At 35.9% G+C, this 17,250-nt stretch overlaps 1 protein-coding gene across 3 annotated transcripts in view; it reads right to left on the reverse strand.

The window, feature by feature from the left end:
• SYCP2L (synaptonemal complex protein 2 like) overlaps positions 1-17,250 on the reverse strand; it is a 71,644-nt gene that overhangs the window by 6,090 nt on the left and 48,304 nt on the right. Inside the window, exons 26-31 of one of the 3 annotated variants that reach the window (XM_016118782.2) lie at positions 7,362-7,463; positions 6,233-6,339; positions 5,276-5,367; positions 3,406-3,505; positions 3,246-3,304; positions 867-929 (exon numbers count right to left, since the gene is read on the reverse strand). In XM_016118782.2, coding sequence (XP_015974268.2) covers positions 905-929; positions 3,246-3,304; positions 3,406-3,505; positions 5,276-5,367; positions 6,233-6,339; positions 7,362-7,463 — 485 coding nt within the window. In that variant the 3' untranslated portion in view covers positions 867-904. Of the gene's footprint in view, positions 1-866; positions 930-3,245; positions 3,305-3,405; positions 3,506-5,246; positions 5,368-6,232; positions 6,340-7,361; positions 7,464-17,250 lie in introns of those variants that run through there. The other 2 variants (XR_004955755.1, XM_036237154.1) reach the window with 2 other exon arrangements.

Here is a 17,250-nt window from a genome sequence, read left to right on the forward strand (position 1 = left end):
CTTATTTCTTCTTTCTTTACCGACCTAGCGCTTCTATCTGTTAGTAATTTATTAATTCTAGTTCCAAAATGGAACTGGAATTTTTCCATTTATCACCATCTCTAAAGCCCTCCAGCTGAGCTTTCCTCTTCTAGTCTTTACTTCTCCAATAAATTCAACACAGAAAAGGGAATGATTTTCTTCAAATATAATCAGATTATACTACCCTAACCCCCAATGCCTTTGCTCTAAACCCATCCATATTTTCCTTTACCCTCAGTATAAAATCCAAACTCTTCAACAAGGTCAACAGAGAGTCAGCCATGCTTCCAATTTCATTTCAAATAACTGTTCCCCTTATACCACTGTGATCTAAGGACTTTCTGTTCCTCCAAGATGTCAAGTTCTATCCCACTCAAATCAGTTGCTTTAAATTGTTCACAAGTCTAGTTCCTTCCTATTCTTGAAACCCCACCTTAAATGTCACTTCTTTAGAGAAAACTTTGATGGCCATCCTATCTGAAACTGATATTTCATACCATTGCTCTCTGCCGAAGCACTTTGCTAGTATCCCCAAAGCACTTAGTAACTTAAATTATTTTCCTTGTCTTTTTTTCTGTTTTCTTTCAGGGGATTTATTTTTAATGGGGGCGGGAACATGTCTGTGTGTTAACCATTGTACTTTCATAGCAAGCACTCAATAATAGATGTTTACTGAATGAATGACCTAGATCCAAAAGGATAATTGCTAGGATGGGAGACAGTGTGAAAGGGAAGGATGTTCAGTGGAAGAGCTGTAATATGGACAAAGTCTTAGATTATCTTTTAGTGTTTGTTTCCTCCATTCCAATTCACATTGACTGAACAAAGTAAACCTTTGTACCTACCCCAAGAATGCAATAACAAAACTGGGCTTTGGCTTTCCTCATGAAGACTGAATTTCATTAAGCCTAGAAGAAATTGGACTATCTCATTACATTCACATTAGGCAATTTAAAAATAAAAATACACATACATGTACATACATATACCATAGAGTTATTTCATAGATTGTTATGTTACTGACGTTAGTCAAGAAGGGTCAATGGCCAATCCAAGATATCAACATGAGAGATTAATGTTTTACTTGAATCCATTTTATGCATTGTCACAACATATACAGAAGTATTTCATGACCACCATTCAAATCATTGAATTCCCTTCTCTCTGTAGTACTGTGATAGGGGCTGAAATAATCTAGGCTGAGCAATGTCCTTCTCACCTCCCTAGAAATATATGTAAAGCTAAACAATGTGCAACTATGACAAAAGGACAAATACTAGATACCAACCAGATTCAGATACTGGATCTCAACCAAGTTAATTAACCTCATTAAGTTTCATAGGAACTTCAAGTGCTTAGCCCAGAGCCTGGTGCCCAGTAAGTATGCAGTGTGAGCTAAGAGTGTCACCATCATCTCTTATCAGTAAGCCACAGGGTAGTTTCCTGAGGTGTTCAGAAGAGAAGAGAACAAACGCAAAACCCTGAGAGATGGATAGTTAGAAGTAATTTTTGTTCTTTGAGGTATTCTAAATGCACAGGGGCCTGTTAGTTGGAAGATGAATGTAATGATAATTAATATCCTACAATGTAATCTGTATGAACTGAAGAGACAGTTGTCTAAAATCTGGGGTTCAGTCAAAATAAGTGAAGTCTCCAGATTTCAGAAGACTAGGGGGTATAATGTTCTCTGAGGCTTATTCTAATGTCACTTCATATTAGCAGTTTTCAAAATGTGAGTCTTTGGAATCCCTTTCTTTAGGGACCCCTAAGGAAACTAAGTTTCCAAAGGTTCTGTGGGGTCAAAATTTATTTTGGTAAATGGTAACAACACTAAGACGTTATTTGCTTTTTAAGTCCTTACCTTCTCATAAATACACAGTTGAGTTTTTCAGAGGCTACATGACATGTGATATCACAACAGATGGAATTCAGAAGCAGATATGAGAATGCAGCTGTCTTCTATGAAGCCAGACATTAAAGAGATTTGCAAAAACAAAACAATTCTACTCTTCTCACATGTTTCTTGTTTTGAAAACTCTGGTTATATTTTGTAAAAAATATGTTACTTATATCAATATGTACATACTTATGTGTTATTTTTTTAAATAAACATATGTTCTAAATCTCAGTTTCGATTTTTAATATGGAAATATTTTACAGATAGAACCCATAAAGAAAAAGCTCTTTGGGGACTTTTGATAATTTTTTAAGTGTTAAGAAGTTCTAATTCCAAGAAGTTTGAGAACCATTTATAATCTGGAACATCCAGTGAAGAGGTTTAAAAGCATCCCCCTTTAATGATGTATAATGGTACATGGAGCTCATACATTTGTGCGTATGAAAGAATTTTAAAAATCTATGATCCATACTGTCATTATTATTAATTGTGTTAAATGGAATGAGAGGATGGATAACTCAAATATCAAAAGTGTTGCTGTTCTTTGGAATATATGGTATAATCAGAATAATATCCTTCCTAAAACCATGTGACTAGATTTCCATGACAGAAGTTGATTCTCAACCAGTAGACAAAGCTTTAATCACTGCAGATTTATACAGGGATTCCTTTGATTGTTCAAGCAGGAAGAAAACACTAGGATTTCTCCCAGGGCAGGAGCAGAGGAATTAAGGGCTCCCCTCTCTATTATTCTATTCCCTACACTCCAGAGAATGGAACAACATTCCAGATGGATTGAAGCGGCAGCCTCAGAATGTACACTGAGTAATCACAGTGAAAGGAATGTGAGGTAGGATCACCCTACCTGTTGTTTAACATATACTCATATATTTAAAATATATGTGTGTGATATATATATATATATATATATATATATATATATATATATTCACAACAGTCTATCAAGAACACAATTCAGTACATAACTGAAAATCAACTGTTTACTCAGAAATCTAAACATTTTGCTCAAAATCTACTCATTTTAATTTTTAAAAATACTGCTTAAAAATAAAACAATTTGGATCAAAAATACTGAAATCTGGATAATCCTATTTATACTTTTCAAAATTTATACTTCTAGGTTGTTATCCTAAGCCACACTCAATGCTCAGGGAGTGCCCAAGAAGTGCCTGATTTTTTTTAAAAAGCAACTATTTAGCTACTAACATGAGGTTTTATGAACATCAACCACCCATACTCTAGCTAAAGCAGTACCTTATTTTTCAACTAAGATACTTCTAGAAAGAGTATTTATTTAAAAAAATACCTCAGCACTTGCAGATCACAGAATGATTCCAGATCATCAGATTGTTTCTCCCAAAATTCCTAAAATTGAACAAAAGGTGTGTTTAAGTAGTAAGCAGTTATTCTACCCTTGAACAGATTCTCTTAAGTCACAGAAACTATTCTAAACAAAAGGAACTTACCAGAACATCCCTCTCGAGGTGTTTCAGAGCCAGAATATTCTTCTCGAGATTGCTCAGCTCTTGAAGAACAAAATTGTTAAACTGCTCTAGTTTATTAAGCCTGATAAATGTAAACACAACAAATTTCAATGGGACTGCTTGGATGTGACAAAAGACACTCTTAATCCTCTTATTGCAAAAATACTTTGCATACAGACATTTCTTGTTTTAAGAATACATGTCTCTCTTATCTCTCCCTTCACTGCCTGTTCATCCTCACCCCCTGAAACTTAACTATGCAAACTTTGATTTAGCCTTCCAACAGAAGCCTAAAAGAGGCTTCGAGTATTTCAAATCATACTCTGAAGAGCAAAGGAGAGATGCCTAGAGGGAAAAGAGGACCAATGCCAGACCTGGGCTAGAAGCCACTATACCACCTACCATGGCTCCCCATTGCTCCCTACCTTTCCCTTCCTCATCTTTCTCTTGCCTTAAGCTAGCTCTGAAAGCTAAAAGTGGATATTTTTTTTTCCCACTTCTATGTTTTAGCTCTGAAATTTCTAACAGTCACTATACTGTGCCAAACCACCATGTAAAGTGTTTATTTGTTCACTTGCTTTTTGTCTGTCTTCTCAATTATGCTAAAAGTTCCATGAAGACAAGATGCTTATAAAGTTTGTTTTCATGGCACTCAAGCAGGTAGCACAAGACCTAGCACCTAGCGCTGCTCAGTGTTCATTTTCTGAATGAAAAAATGGATCAGTGTATGTCACCTAAAAGGTAATGGAAGTTCCATAAGTCCAAAGTTTTTCATGGACTTGTTTTGAAAATTGAATGACATTGCATGTATAAACGTATGAAAAAAAATACAAATTTCTATTCATATTATGTATTCTTCCCTAAGAAACTTTCTACTTCAGTTAAGAAAAATAAATTGCCATCACTTTCTTCTCCTCCTGCATTTACAGGCCATTCACTCTAACAGTAAAACTCTGTTCTCATTTTCCCCATACCATTCAAATCTTTGTTTCTAAAACCTCATTCTAGAAGCACTTGCATTATAATCACTCTGAATTAACACTAATCACTACAGAAACCCATCTCTCCACTCGCATTTCTCATCTTTCACATCTAAAGTCTTGGCCCCTTGGACTTCTTGCTACATGGTCATAGGGGTATGTGTGTGTGTGCACATATGTGCATGTATGTGCATGAGTGTGCAATATTTTTTATTGTGGCAAAATATATATAAAATTTATCCGTATACAATTCAGTAGCATTAAGTACATTCACAATGTTGCACAACCATCACCACTATCCATTTCCAGAATTCTTCCATCATCCCAAACAGAAACTCTCTATTGATTAAACAATAACTTCTCATTTTCCACTCCCCCAACCACCACTATCCTCTATACTACCTTCTATCTCTGCGAATTTGCCTATTCTAGGTGCCTCATGTAAGTGGAATCATACAATACATGTCCTTTTGTCCATTTCACTTAGCATAATGTCCTCAAAGTTTATCTATGTTTTAGCCTATATCAGAAATTTATTCTTTCATAAGGCGGAATAATATCCCACTGTACGTATATACCACATATCATTTAACCAGCATTTTCTACATATATATCATGCTTGCCCTGTTTTCACAATTGGATTATGGATTTTTTAAGAATATTATTTTAAGATCATTTAAAGGTAGACCATAAAGAGGCCTTTAATCCAACTCCTCACCTTATGAATGAAAAACCAGACAGTTGGCAGAGTTAAACAATGTATCAAACCTCCTATCTACCCAGGCTTCAATTCTTCATGACCACAACTGTGGTCATGAGACAAACATGAGAGATCACACTTTTATGAACTTGTTTTGAAAGCCAATACTTACCTGCACTGATGTATCTGGTTTAAAAGTTTTATTAGGCAATCCGGCGCTTGCTTCGCATATTTTGAATTAAGTGCACTCCTTTTGTACCTAAGCTAAACCATAATAACAATAACAAAATGATCACAATTGGGTTAACCACAACTACATAAATTGAGTGCAGGTTTCACAACAAAAAGATGTTGGTTGACAGCACATAATATTCATAGCAAATATTACTGCTAAAGAATTAAGGCACCACACTATACACCTCTCATGTTATTCCCTCAGTGTAGGTACCGATAAAAAATAAGCTAAAATTGAAAAAAAAAAAAAACCTCTTATATTTATACTATTGATATACATACTGAATATTATGTACAAATTTCCATTATAAATTAACATTGGTATTGTAGAAAATAAGACTTTACAGATCTTCCAAGTTAGTTAAATGAATGTATGTTAGGGTAAGATATTTCTCACAAATATGGTAATAAATAACTCTAGAGATATACAAATAGGACAAAAGAGGAGGGGCAGAAATGGTTTTTAAGTTCATCTGGCAGATAAGGTTTTAAGACAGACTATATTTGTAGTGTCACAAAGATTTGCCACTTAGCTGACCACTCACCCACAGCCTAACTCCATCTTTGCCCTAGACACCTCTCTTATCTACATGTTTCCTTTTCCCCCTTCTTCTTTGTCTTTCACTGCTTCCTGGTAGTTCAGTTATCTGAGAATGCTATCAACAAAACCAAATCATGAGTCTGATTTCCATTTAGGTCCTTCTGATCCTACTGTAGGTGTCTTATAAATACAAAGGCTCTAAAATCAGTGACTATAGCTAAGACAAATCTACCTCTCCAAAAGACAAAGGAATATCCTCACACGTGAAAGGTTAACAACAGTATTAATGAATAATATCAACTTGTTACTTCAAGCTCACAATGAGCTAGCTTTTCATTGTTAGTGCACCATTACCTCGTATTTTCTTTTCAGTTCTCTAGTGAAGTTTTCAAAGGTTGTGATAACAGCAGAGCTATTCAAGTTCTCTGGCACAACTGCCAGGGATGGAGTAGAAATGCCTTCTGGACAATAAAAATAGAATGTTAAGTAAAACAAAGTGCTTGAAAAACATGTGGTAGGTCCATCAGCTGCCCAGACACAGATAGTCAGACAGAAGCACAAAGCCCACCCATGAAGCCCCATGGCTCTGGCTCTGCCTGGCTCTGACTGCAACAGGACTGACTCTGGTTGTGGCGACAAGGCCAACTCAAGCCCAGAGTCCTTACAGCAGGCACTTCATACTGCTTCCCATCAAACTCACTCTCTGGTAACTGCCCATTGCATCCAAACTTCCACAGCCCTTTAAATCAGAGTGACTGATATTATGCCTAAGAAGGAGGCTGAGGTGTTATAAGAGATTTTGAGGAGGACGTGATGGGGCAAAGCTGGCATAACAGCTTCTGGATGCCAGAAGTTTTATGAGGGCTCATAAGGGGTCTGGCACTGTTCTAAGGGATTTGCCTGTGTCAACTCATTTAATCTTCATAAAAAACTATGTGAAGAAAGCACTGTTACTATCCACATTTAACAAAGAGATCAGATAACTTGTTCGTGCTCACATCAACTGCTTCAGGATTGGAACCCAGGCTGCCTGGCTCTTAACCATCACCCTCTAGTACCTTTGGGCTTCCAAATTTGCTTTCTCAGAGTCTTTTGCTTCAAAATACAGGGACGTCACTCAATCAGAAGGTCAATCCCATATTTCAGATCATTCTCCTTCATTGGATATTTCCAACACAAAAATTCGGTTAATAATTATCAACTAAAGCAGAGACCTATAAGTTTAGGAACCCTTAGGCCCTGAAAATTGCCATAAAGATGAGTTAAGAGGCAGAAATCAAATGGCTAGAAGGAGATGTGCTTGCTTTTATCTGTCATTCGTGCAACAATTTATTTATCTCTGAAAGGACAGAATGCTTAGTTTTTAGAGTTCTGTAACTGCTATGATCTTCAAACTGCAACTCCCTTGTAATTCATGTTGGTACATTCAGTGCTTACATTTTTATCACACTCTTCTTTGAGGGGCTGGCTGGGTGCATGTTACCTGCCAAATCTGCTTCATCTCTCACTGAGGAAAGGGGTCCTGGAACATCACCTTCTTCCAATTTTGACTGTTTCCACTTAGCAAAACTACCATCTGATATGTCTAAAGGCAAGCACAGCACATTAATAACCACACATACATTTCTTTTGTCCCTAGTTTATCTCATTCTCTTTTAGCCAGTTAATATCTAACCTGGGTGAGCAGCAAGTGAAACTTGTTCCCTGCCTGTAACTAATCACTTACCTTTGGCATGTTGGACAAGTATCAAAGCACTAAAGTCTACTGATGCCTAAAAGAAGACTCACAGCAACAGCCTCCCTTTGATGAGCTCCATAACATTTAGGAACACTCTGCTCAGCAGAACACAGGCTGACTCAAACGAAAAGTAGTAATGCCTGGCCATCAAAAACACTTTCAGGGCTCCAGGCTAACGGACAAGGTAGGGTGGTTTCCAGGTTTGCGGGCCTTTAGCGGTTCCTCAGATCACTTCGCGGAGTATGCCATCTGCTGGTTACACTGGAGCTTTAGGCTACTTTATTAATGAGATCTTTTTGGCTCCTCACTAGGTCAAGTGACTTTGAGCGCCTCAGCTTATGAGGTTTAAATACGGATTCTTTTTTCAATTCAGCATTTACTAAATATTTTCTATTCTGATATTTACTTTCACCTCAAACATGTCCTCACTCCCTTCGGGCTGCCTTAATCTTAATCAATGGCACCACCATTGTTGATACAGCACTAGCATCTGGCCTGACTCCTGCTTTTCTTTACCATTAATTTCCCTTCCATCACCAAGACTTGACATCACACCTGTAGCATTTATCCATACCACTTTCTGCATTCCCATGCCAGGACCCTGTCCACACCTACGTTCCCACGCCAAGAACCTGGAGGATCTCATCAATACCATACCTTCAGCTATCATTTCCCAAGCCTCTCCTGCCTGAGCTCTCTTAAGTAGCAAACTTGCCTATGCAGCATCTCCACCTTGAACCCATTCTACCACCCCCAAACCACTCTTTGTTCCCCCACCATACACGTAGTCACTACACACACGTTCAGCCGTGAAGTCATCTAGCTTTTCCCTTCGCTCCTCACATATCCAACTAATCACTATTGATTTTCCCTCTGACGGTGCTGGAATCTAATTTCATTAATTCACCTAATATTTGAATGTCACTATGTGTAAGGAGTTGTGCAATATGGTGGACAGAGTAGAGAAACAAAGAGCCGAGTTTCTCCTTCACTCTGCTCCACTATGCTGGTCTCTTTGCAGTTCCTCAGACACCCAGGTACATTCTCACCTATAGCCCTTTGCATTTGCTGCTCCTCTGACTTGAGTCCCTTCCCCACCCCGCCCGCCACCACATCTGCACTAAGGTTTCCTGTGCCCATCCAATTTCAAATCTCAATTCCACCTCCCAACTTTTAGATTCCCCTTCCTTATTTGGTTTTAGACTTTACCACAATGTAACATGTTACATGTTTTACTTTTCTTCCTCACTAGAAGGGAATCTCCAGTGAGGGCAGGCCTTTATCTGTTTTATTCTCTAGAATATCTAACAACACGTAGGAATGTACCTTGCACATAATAGACATTTGTAGAATGAATGAATGAATGAATGCTGCAGAATACCCATACTTCTATGAAATAAGATACAAGATACATCTTAAAAGAGGATCTTGGTAAAATAGATAATATCTATTTTAATTCTAATACTAACAGGGAGGCTAGAGATAGGGAATATCAAAAACTTTAGTGACTCAAATATCTGCTACATAAATAATAAATACAAATTAATAATTTAGCTTTTTAAAATCTGCTAAAACTACCTTTTGGGAGGAACTTTAAATATACTAATTTTCAGAAATTGCACCACAGTCATAAACTTTAAGGTAACAAAAGAAAATGAATTTTGGCCATTAAAATTATGCAAGAGAGAGAACAGAACATCAAAATAATTCATGTTCTATGGTAAAAGATACATTTAAAAAAAAATGAATAACCTAGGTTTAAATGTCAAATTAGATTATTTTCTATTAAAAGGAAAAAAAAAGAAAATAGCAAAACAAGTAAAACAAGAGATGTAATAAAAACCTAATTGAGAGAAAAGGATGATACGAAAGCAGAAAATACCAGATATATAAATAAAATGATCACATATGAATGATGAACTTCATAGGATACCTTAGTTGGTGTGCTGTAATAGAATTTTCATAAACTGAAAACTTCGCTAAAGAAGTTTTCACTAGAGATCACATTCTCACTCTGAAAATCTTAGAAAAGAAAAAGCCCATAACCAACCTCTCTGGGAAAAAATAAAGTGAAAAGCATGAGAAACACCCTCAATTTTGAGAGGTAACTTACATAAACTACTCTTTTTCTTCCTATTGTTCTCAGATTTAAGCATATTCATTTCAAAAGTATAGATGGATATTTTCTAGGGGGGTACATTGTTTCAAGGGTAATTTTTGAATATCAAGGAAAGCATCCAGGTACAGCATCATCCTCTTCAAGCCTCAAAACAAAGAACATTCATGCTTGAACCTCACATTGTATTTACACCCCAGTCAGAACCCAGAGAAATCACTTAGAAAGGATTCTAGCTAGCCCCAATTAGGCTCCAGCGAACAACTACTACATTCCTTTCATTGCTGCCTGTTCTGCCCAGTCTGGATTTTTTTCTCTTCTGACGACATATTTGTAGCAACAGCTCGAATCATGACCTTGAATTTCAATTTGTCATGTTCAGGCACTTCCTGTGGTAAAGCAGGGGGTCTGCTGACACAGACAATTGTTACATTCCTGGGAGAGAGGCATCTAGGAACATTGTGTAAGTTGCTTGGAGTTTATAAACTTGCTAACAAGATATCATCCAGATAGACCACTTCAGGGACATGGAAATAATGTGGCACTTAGAACGCTTTCTGAGAGGTAATCTTTAAAGTATTTAACCTGTAACAAAGGAATGGCTCTGCACAGAGAACAGGCTCTTCCAGAGAAATCAGTCCATTCAATAAAGGCTGCAGGTCCTAAGCCATGCAGTTGGCTCAGTTTTGTTTCCACGACAACTATATGCCTCTTTTAACTGCGACTTTTTGACATTAAAGAGGTTATAACCACACACATAAAACACCTCAAAAATAAACGCAAACAGTAAACACACCCTGGTTGAAAGTAATCTAAAATGACTGCTAACAACATGTGTTTGTTGGTAGCTGGCAGAAGGAGTGTGCTTTTGCTTTTGAACACAGCTTTCTTCATTTTCATGAAAATTGAAGACTTGCAATCTGAGGAGCTTCTAAATTCCTCATTTTGGATGGCCTATTGGGCACAGGTTCTAGTGAACGAAATTTAGTATCCATATTCCATTTATTTATTCATACGTCCAATAAAATCATTTTTTTTAGTGCTACACAGAACCAATTCAATGGTTAATAGCCAAGTTCTCCTAAATTAAGGCATTTTAAAATCTTACTCTGGTGACACCTTGTGGCCTAGAATGATAAAGCCAACAGCCTTCACTGGGCAAAAATACAGTTCTCTTTACCAAAAATATCCTCCTGTGGAGGCGCTTTCCCAATACCAACTCCCTTGTTTATTCTGCCAATGTTTACTATGCTGAGAATATGAAAATTTAAAGACAATTTTCATTGTTGGATTGCGCAGTCCAATGAGGACAACTGAAATACTTTGTGTGTAGATTAATGCATTTTAAAATCTGTAAATCAATTGATGATAAATATTTATTTGTGACTATGTATAAGTCATTCAAATATGGAATTATACAGAGGTCCATCATTAAATGCTAGGGTTTTCTAAGTTTCTTATTCTGGTCCCTTGGCAAATATGTCTTGACTGTCTCTACATGCCAAGCACTGAAACAGGCATTCATAGCACTGACTGGAACAAATACTGTTCTCCTGACTCCTTTCCAATTTTGGAGGCATCTCCAAGAAGGCAGATGAGGCCAAAGTAAAACAATTATGAGTAAAATTATCCTGTTAGCTTACAGTTCTGGGAGCATGGCACATCAAAAGATCTAAGGTAAACATTAACACATCAGTTGATGAGTAAAATGGCAGAATACAAGTTTTCTATTGTTTCCCTCCCCACATACATACAAACAAAAGAACACCTACTTTGAAAATAACCTATGTTTTGAAAAAAAGTGCCTTTGTGGAAGTCTGAGAGTTCAGTGGGGGAAATTCTAGCACATTGTTGGAGTTTTTAAAAATCCAAGATTGGACATACTGAAGAGAGTAACAAGAACAGTTTCATTTTAACCAAGCCCCCAAGAAAGACCTGTGTTGCCTATGATTTTTCCTATGGGGGGCGGCGGGGGGAGTGGGAATGAGAGTGTTCAAGCGAGTGCTTATTTTCCACGGCTGTGTGGGACACTGACAAAGTGGACCACTTCGATCTTGCCCCATCCACAATAGTGAGGCACGGTACACAGATGAGGCATGAGAAGGAGCTGGAAGAACAGCACTCAGGGATCTTGGAGAGCATCAGCGGGACAGTGGTCTTAGGTCTTACTGACCATTTCACAAACTCCAATGAGAAGCATGCTCATGAGACCCTGGGGATGTCTCACCCACTGACCCCCACAATTGGTATATGGTCACTATAGACACCCCGCAAGCCTCAACTTCACACCTCTCTCCAATTCTGTGGTTGGCTCATTTTGCACACAGCCCCACCCTCAGGGCACTGACTTTGAGCATCTTCAGAAAGCCAGCCCAATTCTGCAGGATTGGGAGTAAGCACACAAGCTTGAGCATTCAGCACTACTCTAGGGAAAGCAACAGGAGGCTGTCAGCACCTGGCCTGGCTCTGCAAGATCAAGAGAAAACATGTAATCATAAGAAGTCCCCAAAAAGAGAACAAGTATGGAGCAGGCATATCCATAGAAAAGGTCTGAGAGAGCTTCAGAATCTCCAGAAGAGCTGAAAAAAAGGCATTTCTCTCTTGAAGAAGCCAGTCAGTAAAAACTGAAGGAGGTGACTGCTTCTTCAAAAGTGAAGACAGCAATCCAAAACTTCAAAGAACATGAAAACTCAAGGAAACATTCCACCACACACACACACACACACACACAAACACAAAAATCATTTTGACCCCCAAAGAAATGGAGCTCTGTGGATGTCCAATAAAGAATTCAAAATAGTTGTTTTACGGAAGCTCTGGGAACTACAAGAACACACAGAAAGACAATTCAACAAAATTGAGAAAATAATATGCAAACAAAACAAGTTTAACAGAGAAATCATAAAGAAGAACAAAATGGCAATTCTGGAGCTAAAAAATACAAAAAAAATGAAATGAAAAATGCAATAGTGAATGTCAACAGCAGACCTAATCCAGCAGGAAAAAAAAAACAAAAACAAAAAAAAGAACCTGTGATGTCAATGAGCTCATCTGAAATTATGCAAAGGAAAACAAAGAAAAAAGAATGAAAAAGAGTGAAGAAAGTCTATGTGAATTATGCGATACCATTAATAAAAACAAAACATACCACTAACAGATACCACAAACAGAAACAATTCACAGAAACAACGAATGATGCTAAAATTTATATGGAACCACAAAGACCTGAATAACCAAAGCATTATTGAGAAAGAAGAACAAAACTTGAAGCATCATGTTTCCTAAACTATAACAAAGCTATGGTAATCAAAACAGTATGGTATTACCATAAAAACAGATACACAGATCAATGGAACAGACAAGAGAGCTCAGAAATAAACCCACACATATACGATCAATTAATATATGTTAAAGAAGACAAAAATGAAGAAAGGACAGTCTCTTCAATAAATGGTATTGCAAAAACATGACCGTCACACACAAAAGAGTGAAGCTGTACCACTATCTTACACCATATACAAAAATTAACTCAAAATAGATTAAAGACTTAAACATAACACTTGAAACCATAAAACTCCTAGATAAAAACATGAGTAGTTAAGCTCCTTGACATTGGTCTTGGCAATGATTTTTTTTGTATTTGACACCAAATGCAAAGTCAACAAAAGCAAAAATAAACAAATGGACTACATCAAACTAAAAAGCTTCTGTATAATAAAGGAAACCGTCAACAAAATGAAAAATCAACCTACAAAATGGGAAAAATATTTGCAAATAAGTTATCTGACAAGGGGTTAATGTCCAAGATATAGAAAGAACTCGTAACTCAACAGCAAAACAATGAACAATCCAATTAATGGGCAGAGAATCTGAAGACATTTTTCCAAAGACATACAGATGACCAACAGATAGGTGAAGAGGTGATAATCACTAAATATCAAGAAAATGCAAATCCAAACCAAAATGAGGTATCATCTCACACCTATTAGAATGGCTATTATCAAAAAGACAACAAATAACAAATATTGGTGAGGATGTAAAGAAAAGGAAAACCTGTACACTGTTGGTGGGATAGGCAACTGGTACAGCCGCAGTGGAAAACGGTACGGAGGTTTCTCAAAAGAGTAAAAATAGAACTACCATATGGTCCAGCAATTTCACTTCTGGATATCCAAAGGAAATTAAATCACTATCTTGAAGAGATACCTATACCCCATGTTCACTGCATCACTATTAACAATAACCAAGACATGAAAAAAACCTAAGCGTCCATCAGCAGATAAATAGATAATAAGAGAGTGGTACATATATATACTGGAATATTATTTAGCCATAAAAAAAAGAGAATTTTCCATTTGCAACAACATGGATGGACCCTGAGGGCATTATGCTAAGAGAAATAAATCAGACAGAGAAAGACAAATACTGTGTGATCTCACTTATATGCAGAATCTAAAAACATTGAACTCTTAGAAACTGAGACCAAAATGGTGGTTACCAGAGGTGGGGAGTAGGGGAAATGAGGAGATGTTGGTCAAAGGGTACAAACTTTTAGTTATAAAATGAATAAGTTCTGGGGATCTAAGTTACAACATGGTGATTATAGTCAACAATCATGTATTACATACTTGAAAGTTGCTGAGCTATGTAGATCTTAAATGTTCTCACCACAAAAAAAGAAATGGTAATTTTGCGATGTGATAGAGATATTAGATAATGCTACGGTGGTGATCATTTTGCAACATACGAGTATATCAAATCAACACATTGTGTATCTTAAACTTAACACAATGTTATATGTCAATTATATTTCAATAAACCTAGAAAAAAAATCCAAAATTAAATAAAATAAAAATAAAGTTCCTCCATGTATATCAAAATAAATAACACATTATGATATTTACCTATTGGATAGAGAAGTATTACACTGTGGAATATGAACAAAAGAGAGGAAGCAAAGAATCCTTTGCTTCCTTTGCTCTCAAACAAAAAGTTCAATACACCTGGAAAAAATTCAACCCTAGGAAACAGTGGAACATTACAAAGTCCTCAAAAGATAACTATATCATGGTTTTATACCCAGTCAAGTTGTCTAAATTAAAAGTTACAATCTAATATGTTTGGGGGGGAGGACAGGGAAACAGACCACATAGTGAAATTATTTGTAAAACCTTAAAAAGGTAACACAACAATCACAAAACTAAGACAAGAATGTGTTATATCAATAAAAATAGGTTTAAGTCGCCTATTCAAAGGAAAATATCTTTGAATTAGATCATATTGCAAAATCCATACTAAGCAATATACAAAAAAAAAAATGCCTACAACGAAATAATTTATAATGGTTGAATATAAAAGCACAGACAATAGTTTGGCAAGTGGAGACAAAAAAAAAAGCAAGAGTAACAAAATTAGATGAAACAGAATGAGGCCAAAGAATAATAAGCCAGCAAAGAGCAACAAAAAGGGTAAAGAATCAAGGAGAAGCTGCAAATGAATAAATAGATAAACAAATAACCATGAAGTACATGAGTAAACATGCACTATAAGCGGGCAACAGCAGAATCAGACAGTAGAAAGATATTCATGAAAACTTTAGCTAGTAGAATTGTCAGACACACATTATTAAAAACACTCTTTTTAAAAAAATAAATTCAAGGTTAAAAATATTTGCAGAGAACAAGGCACTATGTAAAATAATCTAGAAGACCTGTAGTGAACCAAATATTTTCTAGAAACAAGATGCAATAATAAACATTTAATGATAGATTCAACAGCAGATCGAATATAGGTAAAGAGAAAGCAGTGAATTTGAAGACTGGGCAAATTAAATTATATGGCAAGCAAACAGAGCAAAGAAACGAAAAATACAGTAGTTAAAAAACACTGAACACAGAATGCGATAGAATATTATGTATCTAACTGGAGTTCAAGAAGCAGAAGGAACAATGAACCAGAAACAATATTTGAGAATATAATGGCTGAGACTTTTCCAGAACTGATGATAGGCACTATGCCATATATTCAAGATGCCCTACAAATGACAAGCAGAATAAAACTAAAAGAATACCACACTTAGATAAATTTTAATAAGTGGAAAATTACCATAGATAAACAGAAATCATCCTGTAAGTAATCAGAGGGAGGGAAGAAGGGACAAATTACCTTCAAAGGATGACTGTGAGATTAACAGCTGAATTTTCATCAGTGAGAGTAGAAAACAAAAAGCAGTGGAATATTTTCTTTGATGTACTGACTGAAAAAGTTCTGCCAACCTGTATTACGCCCAGTGAAAATTTATGCAAGAATAAGAGTGAAACAGGCATTTTCAACAAGCAAAAACTGAGCAAGTTCTCACCAACAGAAAGCTCACCAAAGGTATACCTTAAGCAGAAAGAAAGAGGTCTCACGTGGAAAATGTGAGAAATAAGAATGTCAGCAAAGTGGTAAATGTGTGGGTATAAAAAATGTAAATGATTAAATAAAACAGTATCTTAACTTTTAAAATAATGAACACCACCGCGTAATATTATTAAGGTAGGGTAACAGAATTCAAGAATCTTAAGGTCCGGTGTAATCTGGGAGGAAAATAATGAAATTGATTAAACTTAGACTTTGAAAAGTTATATAAGTTATAATTTCTAGGTTAATTAGTAAATGAAAAGAAATAGAGTATTAACTACAAATGAGTAGAGGGAAAAAACAGAATGAGAAAAAATACTTCAGCAAAATAAAAAAAATGAGAGAAAAAAAATGACTGGTTCACATAGAAAGTATAAAATAAATTGGTAGATATAATTCAAATATAGGAGTAATTAAAATAATTTAAATGGACTAAATGCTCTGGCTAAAAGACAAATACTATGATATGAGGGGTTAGGGAGTCCAATTATAGGCTATTTACAAGTGATATCTATATCATCAGGATATATATGGTAAACATAAAAGGATGAAAAATTATACTATGCCACTTATAAACAAAAGAAATAACAGAACTTAAAACAAAAAACATTACTGAAGATAAAGGGGATCATTTCATAATGATAAAAGTTTCAATATACCATAAGGCTAAATTATTTTATATTCATAAGCACCTAAAGACATTCTTATTTTTATGTAAATCAAAATTGAACAGAACCAGAAAGAGAAATTAGCACATCTACATCATGAGGTTTTAACACACTACTCTCAACTGATAAAACAAATAGACTGAAAAGAAATTATTAAGGATATAAAATATTTGAAGAACACAGTTAAGAAAAGTGAACTAATGGTTATACACATATAGAGACACTGCACCCAATAATTGTGAACTATATTCTTAACTACAAATTAACCTTTATAAAAATTTGAACTACACTGGGCCATAAACTACATCTCAAAATTGCAAAGGATATAATGATACAGACTATATTCTCTAGCCACGGTGCAATCAAATATTGAAAATATAGAAAACAATAACAAAAAATGCCCTATACCATTGATAACCGGGAAATTATCCATTTATTTCTCAAAGAA

This window comes from Rousettus aegyptiacus, unplaced genomic scaffold (assembly GCF_014176215.1).
Source record: "Rousettus aegyptiacus isolate mRouAeg1 unplaced genomic scaffold, mRouAeg1.p scaffold_m13_p_1, whole genome shotgun sequence".
Lineage (NCBI taxonomy): Eukaryota > Metazoa > Chordata > Mammalia > Chiroptera > Pteropodidae > Rousettus > Rousettus aegyptiacus.